General features: G+C 54.3%; 1 protein-coding gene and 1 long non-coding RNA gene across 11 annotated transcripts in view; both read right to left on the bottom strand.

Moving 5' to 3' along the window:
- Positions 1-18,052, bottom strand: part of DIP2A (disco interacting protein 2 homolog A) — an 88,344-nt gene extending 70,292 nt beyond the window's left edge. For all 10 annotated transcript variants that reach the window (XR_009351284.1, XM_059164996.1, XM_059164998.1 and 7 more), the window contains exons 1-2: positions 17,687-18,052; positions 1,156-1,227 (exon numbers count right to left, since the gene is read on the bottom strand). Coding sequence is in view for 9 of the 10 variants with exons in the window: in XM_059164996.1 (XP_059020979.1) it covers positions 1,156-1,227; positions 17,687-17,777 (163 nt within the window). In the remaining variant the exon portion in view is untranslated. The remainder of the gene's footprint in view (positions 1-1,155; positions 1,228-17,686) is intronic.
- LOC131825501 (uncharacterized) lies at positions 15,070-17,436 on the bottom strand. The gene is made up of 2 exons (XR_009351285.1): positions 16,171-17,436; positions 15,070-15,922 (listed from the first exon to the last, which is right to left on the bottom strand). It is a non-coding gene; the product is annotated as an uncharacterized LOC131825501 (long non-coding RNA).
- Positions 18,053-19,315: the final 1,263 nt, after the last annotated feature.

Below are 19,315 nucleotides of genomic sequence, written 5' to 3'. Positions count from 1 at the left end.
GAAACAGCGGTGCAAGGCTCAGCCCAGCTTCCTCCTGAGCTTTGTAAAAAGTATGTTGGGGGACTTTCCGGCTATTTAAGGTTCAACTGATTCCAACGAAATCAAAAATCCAGTGTCGCAGTTACACCAGCCGTGTTTCAAGTGCTCGGCAGCTGTCCACAGCCAGGGGTCACCGAACATTTCCATGATCGCCAAAGGTAATAAACAGGACAGGGCTGCCTTATATGTTCCGCACACTAGTTCTTTTTCAATTCCGTTACTGTGTGACGTGCCCCTACTGTCCTTACAGTGACTGTGGGTACCATGACATGGATCACTTCACCACAGCCGCCACCCCCTCCCTCAGGCCCCTCTCAGCCCCTCCAGAGACCTGTGATGTCCCGCCCATTTCACCATGTCGTGCAATGGTGACCATCTTCCTGTATGACCCTCTAAGGGGCTGTAGCTTTCGCCTTTTCTACTGGCCCTTCTATGCCGGACACTGATTGCTGTGTCCAGCCTATGAGGACAGGGAGCTGTGGCGGCACCATGCCCTGTAACGCTGCCCCCCACAGGCCACGGCCGCACGCACACACGTGTGAGTCTGTGTCTGGGCTCCTGGTCCCGCTCCTGCTCCGCTGCCTGCCCTGGTTCCAGACCAGGTCGTCTTCACCACAGCAGCGCGATCGCAATCCTTCTTATCCTGGTCGGGACAATCTTCCACCTCATTCCTCCTTTTGGAGCACACTTTGGATCCCTTGGCCCTTTAAACTTACGTAAATTTTAGAATTAGCTTGTTAAATTCCACCAAAAAAAAAAAAAAAAAAAACCTGTTGAAATGACAAGTGTGTTAGCTCTGCAGATCAGTTTAAGGTAGGAAGAACCGACACCGTTACGGCATCTATTCTGAACCTAAGTAACGGAACGTTCCTTACCACAACCACAAGAATCATGTTCTATCATCATAAAAATATAATAAATCCTACTTGAAATGAGATCCATACCAAACCCAAGCTGTAAACTATAGCCTGTGGGCGGGGTTACTTACTATTAGATACGCTGCCCAGTCCTCCTCGATAAACTATGAAACATACCAACGTGACACTCGAATCCATATTGAGGTCAAGTTCAGTGAGAAAACGGACTGTTAGAAAACAGGCGAGCGAGTGACTTTACCTTGAAGAAGCGGGATGTAGCGCGCCAGCAGCTTTGCCCGTTTCTTCTCATAGCCTTTCTGAGTGATGTCACCTAAAACGACAGCACAAAAGATGATTATTTTTCCTCCAAAGTGCCCACGTCCTGGAAGGAAAAGACAGCTCCTGACGGAGGAGCCGGAAGCACCAACACCGCTGAGGCACCGCACGACGGAACACGCGGCGCGACGGACGCCTTCGGCCCGGACAGAGCCGCCTGAACACTGCGGCGTCGAAGCAGGCGGCTCCAAGGGCTCCGTACCGAGTCACTCCCCTTCCTGACATCCTGGAAGGGACAAAACCGACGGACAGAGCGGATGGCGGCTGCCGAGAGATGGGGTGAGGGCGGGCTGAGGCCAGCAGGGAAGGAGGGTCGTCGGCCGCAAGGAGCCGTCCCGCTCGGGTGGTGGCTCGTGGCTGCACGCGGCCCTCGAAACCCGAGATCTGCACACCAGGAAGGGCGCGTCCTACTGTGCGTAAATACTACTTTGGTTTTTAAAAATTGTGATCATCATCCCCTAAGAGCTTGCCAGAAATGCAGATTCTAAAAAAAAAATTCAATAAAAATTTTAAAAATAAACATTTTTGAAGTGAAAAACAAAGAAAGAGAAGCACTCGGAGGCCACGGCCCAGAACCGAGCGGAGCCGGCCTCCGCCGAGACCCCGCAGGGAGCCCCGTGCGGCCGAGCACAGCCGGCGTGAGGCTGGGCCGGAGCGGGAACAGGGCCTGCCGCGCGGACGCGTGTCACACGGAAGAAGAGCGGACGAAGCCGGGCACAGCGGCCAGACGGGAAGCGTGTCTTCACGGAAACGCGCCTCGGGCTCCGAGCACAGCTGCTTCCTAGCGAGAACCTGGCGCGCGCCACAGGAACCTGTCCTGTCTCAGAGACTTTCCGTAGCCCGGAAATACGTACGACAATCTCCACTGGTGGCCTGCGTGGGCAACCGTCGCCAGCAGAAAGCTCTCCTCCCGTCCCCGCCCTGGCCCCCCGCACGAGCCCAGGGCCGGGCCGCCGTCCCCAGGGCCTCACCACGCACGGCCTGTCCACGCTCCCAACTGCAGGATCTGCTATGCCAACAGGCCTCCCAGCCCAGTGAGGACTCGCGGGAGGTCTCTGGGGAGACACTCCCACAGCACCCCACAAAAGAAGTCTGAGGTCAGGGAGCACCAGGTCCTGCGCTCCCAACAGGCAGGCGGCTGCTCGGGTCCAGGCTCCCGGGGGGTCTGCCCTGCGTTAACCACGGCTCCTCCCGCCGCCCTCCCTGCCCAGCCGCTCCTGTGGCTCTCACCTACCCTGCACTCTGCTTTCCGCTCCGTTCCCACGGGATTCCCCTCCCCCACAGCAAACCAGCCTTTTGTTGTGTTGTTTTTTCTTTTTTTCAGATTTTATTTATATATTTGACAGACAGAGATCACAAGTAAGCAGAGAGGCAGGCAGAGAGAGAGGAGGAAGCAGGCTCCCTGCTGAGCGGACAGCCCGATGCAGGGCTCGATCCCACGACCCTGAGATCATGACCCGAGCCGGAGGCAGAGGCTTAGCCCACTGAGCCCCCCAGGCACCTGGTCTTTTAATCTGAATTTGTTCTGCAGAATGTACGGCGCTTTGTGTGCATGTATCTGTGCCTGACCTGCATGGCAGGGTACTGCGCATCCCACTCTGATTTTTTCTGCTAAGCCTCCACTGCTAACCTCAGCCAGTCCATGGGGCAGGGGTCACCGGTCGACCGGCTGCTACCGGCCCGGGGCCTTGGGGCGCACTGTCCTTGCCCTGCCTATTCACTGCACCAGAGACCCCAACCTGGGCCCCCAGAGGACTGTGGAATATAGCTTCTAAGGGTTTAACTTGTGAACAACTTTAAAGCACATGTATTTTTTAAAGCTAATAAATTACGCTTCTTCTGAAATATATGAAAATATATAATTGAGACAAATTGAAATGAAAACTAAGTATTGTTACATAACACAAGAACTGATAAACCCCTATTTCAAAGCAGAGCACTGGTTGTCCGGGTACTTAAAAGTAAGTACTCATTTCCCGGGAACGGACCCTTGCTTGGTTCCCATTTCAAACGAGCATTTCCACGCAAAGGTGCCAGGGAATGTTCAGAAATGAAACGTTAACTCCCTGCTTCACGCCTCTGATATCGCAAAAGCGGTCTCGTGTCTTCTCACTGAACCGGCGGAACGTAGCCAAGAGACACGCTTCCATGCGTAACCAGTTACCATGTTTCCCATCTCCCACTGAGACCGACCCAATGCGCCACCCAATGCAAACTTCTCCCCACGCAGAGCGCAAGGCGGAATTTCAAGAGAATGCACACACAAAACGAGTAAGCTAGTAGAAAAGGGACTCAAATCCAGATTTTCTGAACCCAAGTTCGGTAAACAGCCAAGAGGCAAACAGCAGAGGCACACAAACTTGGAGTGGCCCTGACCCGACCACCGACCACCGAGGGAATCTCTGTCAGGACAAAGCTCGCCCCTGGCTGAGCACCCTGAGGGGGCTGGGAAGATGCCAGGGGCCCCCCTTCTCCGGTGGCCTGGGAGCTGTTGGCTGTTCCGACCAGCCCTCCGGGTAGGGCGATGCTATGTGGCTCCGGCTGACGTCCAGTGCGGCTGACCAAACTCATTTAGGGCTACAAATGCAAAATCGCAACAGTTATCTCCAAGTCCCAACGAGACACGGGGCTCCTATTCTCAAAGCATTCGGTGACTCCTGAAGACCACAGCACCGAGGACAGGCAGAGCCCATTATATGTAACGGCAAACAATGGGAAACAACCTCTCATTGCTCCTTCATCAAAAAAAAAAAAAAAAAAAAAAAAAGGGAAGAAAACGTGCTGTTCACACATCATTACTACAGAATACTGATGATACGCTGTTGTTACTCGTAAAAGTAACAACTTTTATTACTTCTGTCGTTACTCCTGAAAAATACCCTGGTATTTGGAAGGTAGGGAGGAGTATCACTTACACAGATTCATGACGCACTACTGGGTAAATCACTTACACAGATTCATGACGCACTACTGGGTAAAAGCAGCAAGTTGAAAACTATAGAGAATGATTTTTAAAAAACCTATAAAGTACGATTTAATTCTGGGAACAACAAATAAACAGAAGTACGCATGCGTGTAAGTGTGTACATTCTGTGTGTGCAAGAAATGCCTGGTAAGGCGCCCAACGAATCATCAATAGCGATTTGTTTATTTAGCTTGAGGTGGGTGTAACAAATATTCTTCCTTCATACGCTTCCGAATTCTTTACATTTTTAGCACAGTAACTGTAATTAAGAATATGTGGGAAATAGATACTTACCTGGCAGGGGAGATACCATGATCACGAAGAATATGTAGGAAATAGTTTGATAATGTACTCTGGTTATAAAAGATGTTATTGAAAGAAACTGAATGAATTCTATGTACTATTTCTGCAACTTAAGACACAAAAATTTCAAAATAAAAAGTTAAAAATACATGGAAGAGACTATATAAAGTTGGTGTTATTTCTTTTTTAAGTGATAAAATCTGTCAGTGAAACCATCTGGGTCTGCAGATTTATTTCCAGAAAGTTGGGACTTTTTCCCTCTACCTTTTAATTTACTTAATTAAAGCTTTATAGATGTGTATTTTAGAGTAGTTTCAAGTTCACAGCAAAACTGAGGGCAAGGTACAGAATTCCCATATACACTCTACCCTAATGCACGCACGGCCTCCCCCATTATGAACACCCTTCCCTAGACTGGTGGTGAACTGTATGGGTTCACAGCATTTACCCAAAGTCTACAGTCTGGTTAGGGCTCACCCTTGGTGTCATACATTCTGTGAGTTTGGACAAATGTATGAAAACATACCCATCGTTATGATATCACACAGGGTATCTTGGTTGCTCTGAAAGTCCTCTGTGCTCTGCCTCTTCCTCCCTCCCTCACCCCCCAATCCCTGGCAACCACTGACCCTTCTTCTGTCTCCATAGTCTCCAAGAATGTCACGGAGTGTAACCACACGATAACCTTTCCCCACTGACTTCACTTAATGCATTTCCGTTTCTTCCATGTCTTTCCTGGCTTGACAGCTCGCAGTTAAAAACATGTGTGCACACAAAAGCCCGCACACAGTTGCTTACCTACATCCTGGCTGCTTCCAAATTTTCTGTAAGCAACTGTGTGCGGGCTTTTGTGTGCACACATGTTTTTAACTCCTTTGGGGAAATACCAAAGAATGTGATCAGTGGGTCAGGTGGGAAGAGCAGGTTTCATCTTGGGAGAAACCACCAAACTGCCTTCCAAGATGGCTGCAGCACCTTCTTTCCCAGCAGCCGTGACGGAGACCGAGCGCTCCTGGGGCTCCCGTCCTCGCCAGCACTTGCCGCTGTCCTGTTCTGGATTGTGGCCACTCTCGTAGGTGTGCAGCAGTGTCATGATCATTTTTATTTTCATTTCCCTGATGACCTGTGACGTGGAACATCTTTCCTATGCTGATTTGTCATCTGTATGTCTGCTCGGGCGAAGCGTCTGTTAAGGTCCTTGGGCCATTTTTCCACCAGGTTGTTTCCTTACTGTTGAGTTTTAAGAGTTCTTTGTATATTTTGGGTAATGGTCTTTTATCAGACATGGTTTTTTTTAAATATTTCCCCCCGGTAAATGGCTTGTCTTCTCTTACTCTTAACATTGTCTTTTGCAGAGCAGAAGTTTTTAGTTTTAATAGAGTGTTTCTTATCAATTATTTATGTCATGGATTGTGGCTTTGGTGCTGTATCTAAAAGTTATCACCACACATAAGGTCACCTAGGTTTTCTAAGTTATCTTCTATTGATCGTCCAGTTTTAGAGTTCTACATTTTCACTTTAGGGATGAGATCCATTCTGAGTTAACTTTTTGGTAGGGGTCCATACCTAGGTTCATTTTGTTGCACGTGGACGTCCAGTTGTTCCAGCACCATTTGTTGGAAAGACCATCTTTTTTCTACTGCTCTTCTGTCAAAGATTAATTAGCTATATTTATGTTTATGTGGGTCTATTTCTGGCTTCTCTTTTCGGCTCCATTGATCTATCTGTTCTGCTATCTTGATTACTACAGCTTTATTGTAAGTCCTGAAATCAGAGTGTCTGTCCTCTAACTCTGTTCATTTCCTTCACAAGTGTTTTGCTATTCTGGGCCTTTTGCCTATCCCTTTAAAACTTCAGTACCAGTTTGTCAATATGCACAAAATATCTTGCTGATATTTTGTTTGGGACTGTGTTGCATCTATGGATCAACCTGGGAAGAACTGACATCTTGAAAATACTGTCTCCCTATCCATGAACACAGAATACCTCTCCACTTATTTAGTTCTTTGATTTCTTTCATCAGTATTTTGTAGCTTCCCTCACAGAGATCTTCAACATATTTTGTTTGATTTATACCTAAGTATTTAATTTGGGGGGTGCTAATGTAAATGGTATTGTGTTTTTAATTTCAAGTTCCACTTGTACAGTGCCAAGTGATTGATTTTTGCATATTAACCTTGAGTCATGCAACCTTGCTATAACCGTGTATTAGTTTTGGTGAGGAGGAGGAGGGCTTGTTAATTCTTTTGGATTTTCTACATAGACAACCATGCTATGTGTAAACAAAGAGTTTTATTTCTTCCTTCCCAATCTATATGCCTTTTATTTCCTTTTCTTATCTTTTAGTATCAGCTAGAATTTCCACCACAATGCTGACAATGAACGGTGAGAGAGGTCATCCTTGCCTTAGATCTCTTCTTACAGGGAAAGCTTTACGTTCCTCCCCATTAAGCATGATGTTAGTTGTGGGGTTTTCTTTTCTTTTCTTTTTAAGATTTTATTTATTTATTTGACAGAGAGACACAGCGAGAGAGGGAACACAAGCAGGGAGAGTGGGTGAGGGAGAAGCAGCCTTCCTGCCAAGCAAGGAGACTGATGTGGGGCTCGATCCCAGGACGCTGGGATCATGACCTGAATCAAAGGCAGATGCTTAACTGGCTAAGTCACCTAGGCGCCCCCCTCTCATTTTTTCTTAATTAGACTGACTATAGATCTATCGATTTTATTGACTTTCAAAGAACCAGATTTTCTACTGATTGCTGATTTCAGTTTCACTGATTTCTGCTCTAATTCTTATTATTTCTTTTATTCTATTTACTTTTTATTTAATTTGCTCTTGCTTTTGTAATTTCCCAGGGAAGAATCTTAGGTTATTGATCTTTTAAACTGAAATATAATTTGCACGTATCATTATATTAGCTTCAGGTATGCAACATGATTCGATATTTGTACATACTGTGAAATGAGCACAATTAAATATAGTCAGCCCTCATCACACAGCTACATTTTTTTTCCTTGTGATGAGAACTTTTAAGATCTACTCTCCCAGCAACTTTCAAATACCACGAGTCAGTCCTCTGTATCTGAGCTCTGTTTTGTTTTGTTAGATTCCACAAGTAAGTGAGATCACATGGTATTTGGCTTTCTCTGCATAACTTACTTCACTTAGCATAATGCCCTCAATGTCCACCCAGTTACTGACTTTTGATCTTTCTTCTTAATGCTATTAGTTTCCCTTTAAGTATTGCTTTCGCTGCATCCCACAAATTTAGGTAAGTTGTGTTTTTAGTTCAAAATATTTCAGAATTTCTCTTTGGACCCATGTTATTTAGAAGTATGCTGTTCAATCTCTACATATTTTGTTTTCTCTGCTACTGATTTTTAGTTCAATTCTGTTGTGGTCTGAGAGCAGACACTGTATTATTTCTATTCTTTTAAATTCATGAAGATGTGTTTTATGGCCCAGAATGTAGTCTCTCCTGATGAATGCTTCATGCAGACTTGAGAAGAATGTATAATCTCCTGTTGTTGGACAAGAGTCTGCAGATATCCATTACACACAGTGGACAGATGATGCTGTTGAATTCAACTGTGTCCTCACTGATGTTCTGCCTGCTGGGTCCTTTTCTGAGAGAGGGTATCAAAGTCTCCAACTATAATAGTGGATTCACCTGTTTTTCTTTGCAATTCTACTTGGTTTTGCTTCATATAGTTTGATGTCCCACTGTTAGGACGTGCACATTAAAGATGCACCCGAGTCCATCCACCTGCCAGGAGCCAAAGTAAACCCTTTATGGAGAAACACAGAAACATGTAGAGTCGCAAATCATTGCTACACCTACAGCATCTGGCCTATAGGCAAAAGGAAGCTGTGACTACAACCCATGGAGCCTAACAGAGAATAGGGAGGTACAGACTGGGTGGCCACATAATGGAACTTGAAAATAACCATGATCAACATGTTCAAGGAATTAAAAAGCAGTACTGTGATTTAAAAAAAAGAGAAAAGCAAATTCTATACCTGAAAAATACTATATTTCAAATCCAGGAATAAATTTAATGAAAGACGTATATACATGTCCTCCTAACAGAAACTGAAAACACAGGTCGCCTGGGGGCTCGGCTGGCGACACGTCTGACTCGGCTCAGGTCCCCGTCCCAGGGTCGTGGGATCGAGCCCCATGTGGGCCAACAAAATGCTACAGCAAAGATTAGTTCTGAGGGACGCCTGGGCGGCTCAGTCATTAAGCCTCTGCCTCCGGCTCAGGTCATGATCCCAGGGTCCTGGGATCAAGCCCCGCATGGGGCTCCCTGCTCCGCGGCGAGCCTGCTTCTCCCTCTCCTGCTTCCCCTGCTTGTGTTCCCTCTCTCACTGTCTCTCTTTCTCTCTGTCAAATTAATAAATAATAAAATCTTTTAAAAATTAGTTGTAAAAGATCTACAAGCGGAGCAGGATAAAATAACACAACCCTCTCTTCAGCTACGTCACAGTACAGCGACCAAACACGTTGTATGAATTCATTTTATTTATTTATTTATTTATTTTTTATTTACTTATTTGTCAGAGAGAGAGAGAGAGGAGAGAGCCCAAGCGGGGGAGCAGCAGGCAGAGAGAGAAGCAGGCTCCCAGCTGAGCCAGGAGTCCCATGTGGGGCTCGATGCCATGCGGGGCTCGATCCCGGGACTCCAGGATCATGACCTGAGCCGAAGGCTGACACTCAGTGGACTAAGCCATCCAGACGCCCTTAAATTTAAATAAATGTTGCATTATCACATCAGGTAAAAGAACACATGAAAAAAATGAATAAAAATGTGTTTTCAAAAATTACAACTCTTCTGTACTTTTCAACTAGAAGAGCAGGACATTCAGCCTGGACCCTGACGGAGAGAGCCGGGCGTGTGGCAGCACCACAAGGACGACCGTTCACCGGGGGTTCGTGGCGTGAGGAGTGGGTGCTGGTCACGGGGCGCAGGGGTGACGCCACTCCCCTCCCCCGCTCTTGCTTCCATGGGGACGTGTGGCCAGGCACAGACTCTTCATTCTAGCAGACCAGGGCACCCCGTCAAGCCTCTTTGCAGACTTCAAAGTCCGAGGCGTACACCTACCCCACGCGGTCAGATGAAAGGTCTCCAAGAGAGGGGACCGAACGGCCCACAGGGGCTCCGGACAGTGTGCGACTCGGACCCCCACACAACCCACGCCTCAGCTGAAGGCCTGCCCTGGGGGTGCCCCCCCAAGACTGCCCGCGAGTGCCCCGGGAGAAACTGAGGCACAGCCAGCCGGCCCCGAAAGGGTCCCCCTGCAGACCCAGCCAGCAGCTCGCAGGATGGCCACACCCCTGTCCTCGAGGTCCTCAGGGCTGCGGAGTGCAGGACACAGAGGCAGGACACCGTTCTCTGGAGGTGCCCCTTGCAGTCGGTCCTGGGGAGAAGGCGGCAGTGCCAGGGGTCGCACACGGGCTGCGAGCGCCGCTGGCGATCTCCGAGCTAGCCTGCAACTAGTGCTCAGGAATCAGGTTAGGCACAGACGCCTGTTAAACTGACAGGGAAGGTGTTTTAAGCATCAGGATAGCAAATCCGTGATATTCACGGAACCTGTTATCTGGACGAAGCGTTCAATAACCACATCCTGTCCCCAGTCGTGGGTGCAGTCTGCAGTCACCCCAAAACAGCAACACAATCAGGCCAAGTAGCTGGGGTCCCCACCATCGCAGGGGCCGTGGTAGGCCATTCCTTCCTTGAACAGCCAAGCAACTGCGTTCCCCTCCCTCCCAGCACCCTCCTCTTCCCCATGCCGGCCTGTGCACGCGGGCGGCAGCTCCAGCCGAGCCCGGCAGCCGCACCCCGGCTCCGTGCTGTCCCCCGGCAGCCGCACCCCGGCTCCGTGCTGTCCCCCGGCAGTCGCACCCCGGCTCCGTGCTGTCCCCCTGGCAGTCGCACCACGGCACTACCACTCCTCTCCCAGCAGTGCCTGCCCCGGGTGACCTGAGCCCCGTTCACTCATGCCTCCCCGCAAGCCGCTCTTGGCACGCAGCCAGGGAGTCTTCACGGACACACGCTGATGGAGCACAAGGTCCCGCGGTCCCTCACGACCCCTCAAGCAGGCGCTGGTGGAGCCAGCAGACCCGGCCCAGGCTCCGGCCGCCTCCTACCGCCCGCCCCTTCTCAGCACCTGAGTCACCGCGCTCAGCCAACCCACCCGGCTGGGATGCTCCGTCCCGTCACGCGAAGTCCCCTGCCCGGGGGTCCTGAGCACTGGTCTAAAACCGCCTCCCCCAGTTCCAGCTGTTGCCTCTCTTTTCAGCAGAGCCTGGATGGACAGAAGTCCCTGGACGTGGAAGACACGCCAGCGCCCCGGTGACGGGGACACAGAGAGGGCAAGGTGGGCTTGGCCCCAGCTCTCAGGAAGCGTCACCGTGGACACCTAAACCACAGCCAGCCACAGGCAAACGGGTCCTGAGAGAGGAAATAATTCAACTCGATACGCACGGACCAACAACTGTGCGGCACGTCCGGTCTCCAAGCGCACACTGTCGGGGGAGACACTTAAGCCACAACCCCAGGAACGTCAGCCTTTCCACCCGGGTCGAAACCAGAGAGCCCCACGGCAGTTCAGGAGCCCTGAGAAGCAATGCTAAGACGGAACACACACGCAAGCGACCTCGGGGAGACAGGCCTGTGAGGGGGACGGGGAGCGAGCCAGAGGGTGGGGCGCGGCACGACCCAGGGGACCCCTCGCAGCGGCAGAGGGAGGAGGCAGGCTGCGCAGAAACAGTCTAAGACTCGACTCGGCTCTCAGCAAGTTTCAGGCTGCATGGGTCCTCGCGCCAAAGGCCCCGGCAGGAGCCACAGGCTCCCGGGCTCCCGCCTGCCTCTGTATTCCTGCAACAGAAGCGTGGCCTCAGCGTGCGGGTGGCGTGGACCCACAGCTCAGAGCTGAGGCCATGGGGGCGTCGTGGCCACCTCAGGGCCCGCCAGACCCTTCCAGATGGCACTTGAGACTTGAGCCACACACCAGTGGGGACTCGCCGGTACTTTCTTCCTGGTAGTCTGAGCAACTGCACCAAATCCAGGGCAGTGGCACCCTGAGACGCAGGTCTGCCTGCTGATGAACAGCTTCACGGAATCTGGAAGACGGTCACCGAGAAAGCTAAGGGCTCAGCCAGGCACGGTGATTCTGGATGTGCAACTGCAAACAGGGTGCCTGGATGGCTCGGGCCGTGGAGGGTGCGAGTCTGGATCTCGGCGCCATGCATCCGAGCCCCACAGTGGCCACGAAGATTACTTAAAATAAAAGATAATAAAAGGTTTAAAAAACTGAAAATAAGCACCATGTGTAGTTTTTACTTTTATTAATTAAACATTTATTAAAATGCCTAATATATGCTAGGTGCTGAGGACATAAAGATGAGATCAAACTTCCTGTTCCCTACGAAGTCGCAGAGCTCGCAAACAAACACAACCACGCGGTAAACCGTGCAGGAGGGACACTGTTAGCACGACGGGGACACGGGGCAAACGCGCCTCACCGGAGAAGGGGGTGTTTCCCAGAGGAAGGCGGAACCTCAGAGAGAAAGTAAAGTTTAAACAAAGGCAGGAATTCAACAGTACAGAAGAGTTGGCAATGGACGGTATGTGGAAAGTTTTAGGGTACTAAAACTGAAATCACAGTACTGACACTCTCTTAAAAATATATCAAAATTCTGTAAAGAAAAAAAATTTTATAAGGAGACTGTGCTAGAATGATTCACTACAAAAAATTCCAAAAGGAATATTCCTGAATCATGTACAGTGGGACACGTAAGCATTTAGTAAGTATAACTTTCAGAAGCATCTGATTGTCCTTACAAATATAAAGAGAAATCCTATTATGCCGATAACAGCTGAAAAATCTGTTCCAAAAAGTATAAAGAAATATACAGTGACATCTGGGCATTTCCTTAAACGTTGTTGTTAGAGTTGCATGGACTAGAACTTTTCAAAGGTTTTGGACGCAGGACCCCTTCACACTCTCAGAAATCAGAAGAGCTTTTGTTTGTGTCTGTTTTTATCGATCAACATTTACCGTATTAGGAATTAAAACGGTGAAATTTTTAAATGTTTAATTCACTCAAATTTGTTTATAATAAACTATGTCAACATAAATATATTTTAATTTAAAAGAATAAGAGACTTCCAGAGCCAAAAACATTCAGTGAGGACAGGTGCTGTCTTCCACCCCGGCTTCGCAGCAAACCGTCGGCTCGAGTCCCCGCTGCTTCGGCGTCCCGCCTCTTCCAACGCGTGGCTCCGTGGCGCCGACAGGCGAACCGAACGGGCTACAGCCCTGGAAGAGGGCGGAGTGTTCGGGCAGCCCTTCCAGACCGCGGCCGCCCTCTGCACCACGCCCCCAAACAAGGCGGCGGCGCTTTCTCACAGGCTGGGAGCAACGCTGAGCCTAAAACCGCACCAGTGAGTTGTCGTCCTGTTGGGTCACAGCCCAATGGTCTGTATTTTGAAAGATCTTGTCTCCTGCGCACAAATCTGCAGCATGATACACTGATCCTCCTAAGGTTGACACGTTCCATTACATAATATCAAAAACTGACAGTAATATTGCCGCTGATCTCATCAAAAAAGTTTAAGTCGGGCGCCTGGGTGGCTCAGTGGGTTAAGCCGCTGCCTTCAGCTCAGGTCATGATCTCAGGGTCCTGGGATCGAGTCCCGCATGGGGCTCCCTGCTCCGCAGGAAGCCTGCTTCTCTCTCTCTCTCTCTCTCTCTGACTGCCTCTCTGCCTACTTGTGATCTCTCTCTGTCAAATAAATAAATAAAATCTAAAAAAAAAAAAAAAAAAAAAAAAAGTTTAAGTAATGAGAGGCTGTCCTGCTCGTGTGCCGATAAGTTTTATAAAACCTTAATTTTTGTTCAAAAGCCCAAGCATGGTCATCGGCCATAAACTGACCCTTGTTCTCGTCCACCACACACCCGTCCGGCGCCTGCGGTTCGTCCAGCACCCATTTCTCCAGTAAACACGGATCCTGCCATGACAGCGGCCGTTCACTTTGCAAGTCAGGGCGCAGGAGGCCTGTCCCTCCCAGCAGGCCCCGCGGCTCTGCCAGGCGCTTCCCATCTCCTCACGTGGACTACTAGAAAGACGGGTCTTCAAGGGTCGAGACTTGGGAAAATTAAGTTTTACCGTTTCATCGAGGAAGGACACTTGTAAGTGGAAGTGGCCCCTATCTCTGCTGCTGACCGGGGGCGGGGGCCTGGCCTTGACGAAGCGGCCAGCGTTGCTTTCTACCACCAGGGCAAACACAGAGAACGGAGATGACCCCTCAGCATCCTGCGAACACAGACCTCCTTCGCAGGCGCCCAGGAACAAAAGGTCTCAGGGACCCCCAGAGGACGCACACTGGAAGATTACTTCTGGAAGGAAACCCAGAAAATGGACCGTAGAAAGCACCTGGTGGGGGCGTCACGCACACTCATGCTCACTCACGCTCACTCACACTCACTCACTCCAGCCCACATTTCCTTTGAACTAGTTCACTTCTCGGCCCCTGTACCCGCATTACTTGTTAAAAAAACAGTGTGCAAAGCTGTCAGTGGAGAAACAGAGCTAACCTGGCCGCGGGCAGCTGAAACATTAGCGAGTACCCAGTGGGCACTCAACAATTACGGGATGCACGAATATATACACATAACAACTACAAAAAAACAGAGTGCCAAGAATCCCACAGGTGAGAACACGTGTGATGACACCTCCAGGAAAGCGGCCACGTCAGAGATGATCAGGAAAAGCTCAAAATAAGAAGGGATTTGGGCTGGGCTTTGATGGATGGGAAGAATTTGTAGACCCGAGAACTCTAACATATCACAAAATGTGCAGGAGGCACAGCCAATGTTCACTGATGTAAAAGCAACGTCAGGTCACCATTGTGAAAACTAAGAATTCCATCACAGTCACAGACATTAAGGACGTGGAACCAGGAAGAAAGCTTTGTGCAGAAGCCCCTTCCTCTGCACCCACAGAGCCTTCCCCTTCCTGCTCGCCCGCCTCCAGGCTGAGGCCCTGCACTAACAAAATGCAGGAAAACAAGAAACAGACTAAAGGTAAAGCTTGTCAACAGTCCCACTGCCCACAGAGGGACAAAGGCACAGGAGCGGGACAACGGTCGCCAACTGCGCACCCAGTTCCTTTCTGAGCCACTGCAGGCGCCTCAGACAAAGCACGAACCCGACACCAACATCCGGGTTTGAAAGCCCCGAGGGGGTGCGCCGTACCAACACGAGCTGTGAGCCATCCGGAAGGTAACTGGACACTGCAATAGGTAAACGAGCAGTGTTTGGGAATTGTTTTCTAAAGTCTAATAATCTCATTTTCACCCACAGACACTCTCCCAGGCCGACGTGTGAGTCCACACGTGTTCGCGGTGGGGGCCGCGGCTGTCTAGGAAGAGCGGGACATCCCACCTTTACCCTCTTCTTCCTAAGAAGGATGAAACAGCCGGGGAAGTTGGGGGGCAAGACCAGAGCTGTGCATTATCTCCCTCTGGGGAGCTCCTAACATAAAGCCAACAAACCTGCCCTCGAGGAAAAAAATCAGTGTATTCTGAGACCAGAAGCCCCCCAAGGGCTGACCCCAATGACAGCGGTCAATGATGACGATCCAGTGGGACCACACGTGAGTCGTGAGCAAAGGCAGGGCCACACTCCCAGCCAGTCCCGACCGGTGTGCAGGGCAAGGGAAGCCGTGCGGGGTTTTCCGATTACCCAAGCCCCTACCACGACCCGTCTCCGGCGGGCAGCACTTGGTCTGTTACTGTCCTCGGCCCCCTCAGCCGCCTCGCCGTGCTGACCCTACATTCCATGCACGTCTCCTTTGGAGAAGTCCCCCTAACGGACACCCCTTTACCCTGAATTATTAGTCTGTCTCCCGCACACACGGTGGGGGGGACGGGAGGCTCCGGACAAAGGCCCCGCTGACGACTTCTACTTGATCGAAACACAGAAACGATGACAGGACTCCCGTGGGCGGCTTCAGGACCTGCTCCCTTAGCAAAACCTTCCTTGAACCGCGTCCATAAAACACCTCCCGAGGTTCGAGGCCCGTTCCCGTACTCTCTCGTCCGACGAAACCCCCACAAGAACCACGGACGTCCGCACGGCCGCTGCGCCCCTCCTCGGACAGCTGGCCAAACCCAGGTTCAGAGCCGCCGTCCTCCGGCGAAGTTCCGGGGCACGTACCGGCTGCCGCCAAGATGCGTGAAGACGCCGAGGGCCGGCCCAAGACGCGGCCGTGGCCGCAAACTGTCTCCGAGTCCACCGGGAGGCCGGCTGGCATCCACACAGGCCCCGCGCAAACAGACAAAGCCGGCGTCAGAGGTGTGGGGACCCCCGGGGAAAAGGGCCAAGTGCCGCTGTGCCTGAATCGTCACTGACCTATTTGGGCCAAAAGAAAGGTGTCAGGCGAGTCTAGAAGCTGGGACGCAGGCCAGGCTCCGGCCTCCTGGCACAGGGCACTCTGTCCTCTCTTCCCAAGGCTCTGCTCACGGCCTTCTCGGCCGAGCTGGCTTTCCCGCTGCTCTCGGCCGGCAGCCTGACAGCCTCACTCGGCTCTACAGCCCGCGCACACGCCACCAAGGGGACAGCGCAGCCGCGCTCAACGAAGCGCGCCTCTCACCCAGTACCTGTTCCCACCGACCGGTCACCAAGTCTTAAAGGACCCGCTCTCCTGTCCGCTCCTAGAAAGCCTCCAACGTGCAACCGCAAGACGAGGAGCGCTGAGGGCACGGGGAAGGCCGCGGAGGGGTCGGGAGCCATCTGCAAAAACTCGTGAGACGTCGCAGCCTGATGGGCAGGTGGCCGCGTGGCCGGGAGCAAAGGTGCGCACCTCTGGCCGGAACGGCCCTCACGGGAGCCCCACAGGCCTCTCCAGAGCCTTCTCTCAGCCACCACGGCCTACGCGCTCGCTTCACGGACACGTGCCACAGGGCAGAACCCGAAAACGCCCAGCGCCCGGCTCAGACGGGCTGCAAGCGGGTGCCGCACCCTCGGACGGGGACGGAGGCGGGGACAACCGCGCCCTCCACTCCGAGCTCCGTGGGGGTTCGATGCCGGAGTCCGAGGGGCACACACCGGGACGGCCCTTTCAGAAATTCTCTGCCCCAACCCCAAACCTGAAGGACAGCTGGGCTCTGAGGACTTGGACGCTGGAAACTGAAAATGCTCTTAAGGCTCCAACACGGAGTTAACCATGGAGACGTGTTTCCTCCAGGGCCACCGGCTGCCCTGAACACCGGGGGCAACGCCTCCAAACACAAGCTCAGGACCCAGGACTCGGGGAGGGTCGTCTGGAGGCCGCGGCCACCGACCTCTGACGCACCTTACTGCAGCCTCTTTCCAACAGACCAGCACTCGCCGAGCTTTCCCCGAACATTGTAAATGTTCCAGAAACGGGGCAACAAGCCCATGCGAAGTGCCCAGGGCTCTGCATGTGATCTTCCGGCCTGAACGAGGCGGACGCGCAGGTGCTGGTCCAGCACGGGGCACACGGACAGCCTGGCTGCAGGCAGCTCCCAGGGCCTGGGCCGGCCCCTCGGGAAGCCCTGACCCGCCTCCGAAGCTGGGAGCAACGCGCCCGGCTCCGACCCGCACGGCCCTTCCTGTCCCACTCACGTGCTCGCAGCCACACGCAGGGCCCGGTGACCCGCCTGGAACCCAAAGGCTGGCGCGGAAGGGGGTGGTGGGGTCCAGATCTCCGGCTGAGGGCCAGGCAGGGGTCCCAGGGGGAGGGCCGGAGGGGGACCCGGGCCGGGTCTGAAGTCCCAGGGTCCCCACCGGGTGGGATCTGGGGTCCCAGGGCCAGGGCCGAGGGGAACGGGTGGGGAAGGTGTGTGTGTGCGCTGGGGCCCGGCGTGAGGGCGGGCGTCCCCGGTCGGGGTCAGGGGTCCCGGTCGGGGGTCCCGGTCGGGGGTCAGGGGTCCGAAGTGAGGCCTGGGCGGGAGCCTGGGGTCAGGGCCAAGCAAGGGTCGGGGGGGGGGGGGGGAGGGGGTGTCTGGGGTCAGGGCCGGGCCGGGCTGGGTCCAACTCGCCGGCTCCGGGGTGAGGACGGGGTCCCGCGGGCAGGGCCGGGCCGGGGTCCCGGTGTCCCGGGGTCCGGGGTCCGGGGTCCGGGGTCCGGGGTCCGGGGTCCGGGCCGCTCACCTTCCGACAGCTCCAGCTCCAGCTCCGCCAGGCTCTCCCGCACCTCGGCGGGCAGCGGCACCGCCTCCAGCGGACACCCGCGGTCGGCCATGGCCCGCTCCGGCCGCGCCCCGCGGACGACCAGGCCGGACACGCCCGGGAAGGGCCGGGCCAGTGCCGGGCGGCGGCGCGGGCGGAGGCTACCTCGCTGCCCGCAGCCCGGCGACCCGCATCTGCCCGCGGGGAGCTGAGGCGGCGGGGTAGGGGCGCGGCCCGAGCGGCTCCGCACCGGCGCGGGCGCGAGCACGAGCGCGGGCGCGAGCAGGAGCGCGAGGACGAGCGCGGGAACGCCAGCCCGCGCGCCCGACCTCCCGGCGGGCCCTGCCACGGAGTGCGCGTGCGCGGCGGGCGGGGCGCGCGAGAGAGTGCGCGTGCGCGGCCCTGCGTGGGCGGGGCTTGCCGCCGCCGGCCCGCCCAGCGACCCCGAGGGCTGCGGTCCGCCCCGAGGTGGCGGCGGGCGCCCCGCGAGCCCCGTTGGGAGAGGCGGGCGGGTCGGCGGGGCCCCGGACGCTGTGCAGCGGGGCTGGGCACTGCCCGCCGCCGAGGCCGGGGTGAGGACGGGGTGAGGCGCCGCTCTCCGCCGGGCCGGCCCCCCCCGCAGCCCCCTGCGCCCCGGACCGCGGCTGCGGCGCCGGCGGGGACGCGCGGGGCCCCGGGCTTCGTGCGTGTTCGCGCGCGTCCTTTTCCGGGCGCGGCCGGGGTGAGCCCCGCGGCCGCTGCGGACCACGCGGGGACCCCGGGAGCCCCGGGGCGCGGCAGGGGCGTGTGTCCGCCCTGGAGCCGCCGCAGCCGGGCCCGAGGGACCCCGACCCCGCGCCCCGCGACGGGCCAGGCCGGCCGGAGCCCCGCGGGGACCCTCCGCTCCCGGGTCTGGAGCCCGAACGCGGCCTCCGCGCAGGGAGAAGCCGGCGGCGGCGGGAGGGACCCGGGAGCGCGGCGGAGGTCGCCGGTGGGGACGCGCGACGGCAGCCGCCCGCGAGGGTGTGCGGCCCGGGGCCCTCGGGGCGCCGCCGAAGCCCCGGAGAAGGACGGGGGCGCCGGGTGGCTCGGCCCGGCAGGGCCCGACTCCGACCTCGGCTCCGCCCTCAGTCCCGAGGTCCTAGTTCGAGGCCTGCGCGGGGCGCCGCGGGCGGCGTGAAGCCGACGTTAAAAAGTTAAATAAAAGAAAACTGGGGCGCCTGGTCAGTCTTCGTTTGAAGTCAGGAGGCCGGGGTCCCGGGACCGAGGCCTGCGTGGCCCCTGCTCCGGGGGGGTCTGCGCCCTCCCTCCGCTGTGCTCCCCTGCTTACCGTCTCTTGGTCAACAAAATAAATAAAAATCTTAAAAAATAAATGGAAATGTAAAAGGAATAGAAAAACAACGGGTAGCGGATGGCTAGCAGTGGATGGCGGGTCTTCGGTTGCAGGTCAAGAAACCGTCTGCCACGCTGAGATGACAAAGACCAGGGCCAGGCCCAGAGAAATACCTCAAAGATGGTGAACTCCCGACCAAGGCAGTTCTGTTATGCCGGGTGTGGGGCCCTGGCTGGGAAAAGCTGGGGCCATGACCCAGGTTGCAGGTGTTTGGTATCTCGCTAGATGCCATCAAAGGT

This window comes from Mustela lutreola, chromosome 2 (assembly GCF_030435805.1).
Source record: "Mustela lutreola isolate mMusLut2 chromosome 2, mMusLut2.pri, whole genome shotgun sequence".
Taxonomy (NCBI): Eukaryota; Metazoa; Chordata; class Mammalia; order Carnivora; family Mustelidae; genus Mustela; species Mustela lutreola.
The sequence above is the reverse complement of the archived record's forward strand: the minus strand, read 5'-3'. Positions and strand labels throughout refer to the sequence as shown.